General features: G+C 36.7%; 1 protein-coding gene across 2 annotated transcripts; it reads right to left on the bottom strand.

Moving 5' to 3' along the window:
• Positions 1-242: 242 nt before the first annotated feature.
• Positions 243-2,566, bottom strand: LOC148867017 (large ribosomal subunit protein eL32z-like). 2 transcript variants are annotated; one of them, XM_088978273.1, is made up of 4 exons: positions 2,269-2,566; positions 1,859-1,959; positions 778-959; positions 243-669 (listed from the first exon to the last, which is right to left on the bottom strand). In XM_088978273.1, exons 2-4 carry the CDS (start codon positions 1,946-1,948, stop codon positions 540-542), a joined length of 402 nt encoding a protein of 133 aa, XP_088834399.1. In that variant the 5' UTR covers positions 1,949-1,959; positions 2,269-2,566; the 3' UTR covers positions 243-539. The 2 variants fall into 2 exon arrangements, with proteins under 2 accessions (XP_088834399.1, XP_088834400.1); XM_088978274.1 differs by having other exon boundaries at positions 1,859-1,956; positions 2,269-2,426.
• Positions 2,567-4,104: the final 1,538 nt, after the last annotated feature.

The following is a 4,104-nucleotide window of genomic DNA, read 5'->3' as shown; positions in this document are numbered from 1 at the left end:
TTAACCACACAAATTCATTTCATTTGATCAACCAGGAATGCATTAACCACTGTTTATTTTGGGCAAAGGCAGGGTGCTTAACTTGGCAAATGACTTAAATATCTGGTATGCACAACTGACCCAAATTCATGAATTGCTCAACTGATTTGCAAATGACTTAAACCATCTCACCCAAACCCATGAATTGATAACCCGGATGAATGCAGTAACCATGAACTATAGAACCATTGAAGATCAAACACTGTCCTAAGAATTTAATATATATATTTTTTTCTCATGCGTCTGCAGTATAGAATTAAACACCAATACAACTACAGTAATGGAAGCATCTAACCAGTCAGAAGTAATTCAGTTGTTGAGGATAAACCATTGTGTTTGATTTCTCAATCTACTTGATCAAAGACTGAAATAACAAATTGTGCTTCAACTTGGTGCAAACTCAAGTAACAGGGGCAGCTACTCCTTAGGTAATTAAAACTTGGAAGCAAAAAGAAAAAAAGTTAAAACTAAAATCCGTAAAACGAAAAACAAGATCATCCTCACTCGTCCTCCTGGCTGCGCAACCTGGCAAGCTTGTTTGTAACAACAACATCAAGCTGAGCAGCTCGCTCAACAATCTCCTTTCTTTTCTTTGTCGACACATCATGTGCAATCTCCGCACAGTAAGTCCTATAAAACATCACAACACAGTAAAATGATTGAAAATTTAAGAGTCTCATAGTATAAACAAAATAGCGAAAAGTAGATGAGGAAATTCAACTTATTAGTTTAGTTTACCTATTGTGCATCATTAAAAGTTCAAGCTCCTTCACATTGTGCACCACAAATTTCTTGAACCCATTTGGAAGATAATGGCGAGTCTTCTTGTCTGACCCATAACCAATATTGGGCATCAAGGTGCATCCCTTAAACTTTCTTCTGACACGAGAATCAATACCCTTCGGCCTACGCCAGTTTGGCTACCACAGATACACAATCGAACCAACATTGAATCATAAGTCAATACGCAGTGCAACAGGATATCTTGGACCATAAACCCTTTTAAGTTTAGACCAGAAACAGTGAATTCAGAATACCAGAACCACTGATGAAAGTTGTAAAAACAAGAATGTAATATCATAATTTGAAGGATATCTAAACAGAGATGTCATGAACTAGTTCAACAGTTGAAACACCCGACCCAACTCAAGCAAACCAGGATTAGTGATGAAGCAACTAAAGAACCAAATATTGAAGGACCACAAGACACAAATGAGGATCACATATTTGTAATACCAGATACCGCTTGCTATTGGATGATGGAGTGTGGAGGGTTTTCGGAAGTGGAAGATGAAACAAAAGTAGGGTTTCTCAATTCTCACACAACTCTGCTTCTTTTGATTTTAGTTTTCTAGCCGGAAAAAATAATTAAAAAAAAAACAAACAATGGTGAGGTCTTGACTGTTAAAAGCTTTACTGATGCAAGCAGAACTGAGTGGAATCAAAGCAAAATCCCTTCAATTCCAAACTGACTGGATCCGAAATGGATTCATAATACTAGGCGTATTAAAAAAAATAACATTTTAATTTGAACGGAACAGTAACTAAAAAATAATGAATTGACTAAACCTTGAATAATTTCATTCAAACAATTTCAAGAGGCACAAACAAGAGCTGCTCTCATCAATGAACAGTATCCGTTATAATAAGTATGTAACTTATCTATCCAATGCAACCCAAAAACAAATCAATCTTAACAAACCAAAGGCATCATTTGCGCATAAACATTTCCCACAACTCCAAATCTAAAGTTATTTATTGCAACAAACAAAAAATCTGAGTAAATAGAAAAGCGAAAGAATAGGAAGAAGCTCAGTACCTTGACAGCGATCTTGCGGTCGCTCTGCGGCCTCTTGAACTTCTTAACACGTTTCTTCACGATTTTCTTCGACAACAACGGTACCGCCATGGCTTTCCCTTCTTTGAATAACAAACGAATTTCACGTCAGACCATACCACATATGTTACTCATTTCTCTAGCTAAAGAGAAGGCTTCGTGAAATGATCTTAAAAGTTAAAACCCATTACGATATTTTTCAATGTCTCCGAATGAAACTAAATAAAAAACGAAAGAGATATTGCAGAATCAAATCGAAATGATAACTAATACATCATCATCCATGGAAAATGCATCTGGGAAATGACGAACATAAGGAGTAATTTGAACAAATGGAGATGAAAATTAGTTTAAATCTGTGAATCGGAAGAGAGTGATGAGAAAGAACTTACTGTAATCTGACAGGGGATAGCTTCACCGCGGCGCCTCTCTCGAAAGAGTCTTCTCCCGCCCCTTATTTGGGTTTCGCTACGAGAGTATAAGACCATGACTTGACCGGGCCCGTTCGTGGTTCATCAATCCATGAAAGCAAATAGTTGGATCCCGAATCACTGGTCCGCCCACTGGGTTGATTCATTAAATCTTGCCAATAGATCGGATTTATGCCTTGTTTGATGATTAAGTACTCGTTTCATAAGTATTTTTTAGAAATACTTATTTTAACAATCATTTAAGTCTATTTGGTAACCCATTTTTTAAATCACTTATTATGTTTTTAAGCATTTATTGGGGTGAGAATGTTTGGTAAGCTAATTTCCCCATAAGTGCTTATATTGACACAAATAACAATTTTAGCCCTCACTTCACTCATTTTCAACATCATTATTTGCATAAAAAATAATTCAAACAATGTCAAAAAATATACAAGAATGAAGAAAAAGCAAGGGAGTTTCAGTTAAAAAAAAAAAAAAAGAAGAATGATACATTTCCTCATCAGAAACAGCTCGCATTTGTTACTAATTTACCCACTTTTTTTTTTATTTTTCTGGGGTATCTTCTTTCCCTGTTTCTCGGTTCCAATTAAAGTTTTCCGAGCTTCAAATCCAATTTCTCTTTCTGGGTACCAATATTTCATCCCCTCTTTTTCATCTGCTTTCAACAATAGAATAGTATTCCAATTGAACAATTTCTTCAGTCACCAAAAAAGAAAAGAAGGGAGTTGTTCTCTTCTCGATGCATGGAGTAAAGAGATGGAACCCACCTCACGCTCACCACATTCTCTTTTACAAAGTGCCACTGCACACATAGAGTATAGAGACGTTCAAAGCTATAGGAAATGCAGTATGCAAATTCAAAAGTTTTGATGATAGGAACCATCATTGGGAGCAGTTACAGTTCGCTAGAATCCTGATTGAAACTGACAATGCGATGAAGATTCCGACGCTGCTGGACCTATTCTACATAGAAGAAAAGTTCTAACTAAGAATTGCAGTGGCAAGGAGAGATCGGGAGAGGAACTTACGAAGAGGGGCCAAGATTTGGCGACTAGAAGAAAAGAAAGACGAAAGGTTTCCAATGGCAGAGTTGGTCGACAGGGAGGTGAGGTAGATGAATGGATAGAGCAAGGAAGGGAGAGGTTGAAGGAAGATGACGAAGTTGAAGCCGTGAAGTGTCAGATTGGGGAGTGGGGACAAGTCAGAGATGAAGATGATGAACAATGCCTTTTGGGCGTGGGGTATTTTAGGCATTATAAAAAAATATCAGGGACTAGTTCATCCTATTTTTTTGGAGAAGTACTTAAAAAAGTCAACTTGAAATCACTTTTTCAAAGAAGTACTTCTTTAAAAAAATTACTTCTTCCCCACTTTTTTACCAAACACCCATAAGTACTTAAAAACCACTTAATGTGTGGTTCCATGTTTTAAAAGAAGTACTTCTTTTAGAAGTATTTCTTTTAAGTGTTCTCAAACAGGGCCTCAGTCCTTGCAAAACGGTCCTTACACCGTACTACAGCCACTTGCACAGCTGTGCACTTGGAATATCTCCCCATAAATATAAATTAAAAGGGCAAATTTGTTAAACTACCCTTAGGCTGCGCTTGGAATCGGTGTAAATCAAGAACGATATAAAAATTTATGCTAGCGTTTAGGGGAAATATGTAATCATGATCGATGTAAAACTCCACTTCGGTTCAGTTTTCTATGTGTTTGGATGGAGTGGAGTTTTATGTCATGAATCTGTGTAAAACCTCATCAAACGTAAAGTTTTACATCGATTATCGGTGTAAA

The sequence above is a fragment of the Nelumbo lutea genome, chromosome 3 (genome assembly GCF_056320005.1).
Source record: "Nelumbo lutea isolate HS-2025 chromosome 3, American lotus-T2T, whole genome shotgun sequence".
Classification (NCBI taxonomy): Eukaryota; Viridiplantae; Streptophyta; class Magnoliopsida; order Proteales; family Nelumbonaceae; genus Nelumbo; species Nelumbo lutea.
Note: the sequence above shows the minus strand (reverse complement) of the source record. Positions and strands in the feature narration are given on the sequence as shown.

Excerpts from the sequence above, each read along its gene's own strand:
- LOC148867017 (XM_088978273.1), bottom strand. The coding sequence starts at position 1,948 with ATGGCGGTACCGTTGTTGTCGAAGAAAATCGTGAAGAAACGTGTTAAG. Across the intron at positions 960-1,858 it reads ACCGCAAGATCGCTGTCAAG|CCAAACTGGCGTAGGCCGAA; the intron begins GTACTGAGCTTC and ends TATCTGTGGTAG. Across the intron at positions 670-777 it reads CTTTTAATGATGCACAATAG|GACTTACTGTGCGGAGATTG; the intron begins GTAAACTAAACT and ends GATGTTTTATAG.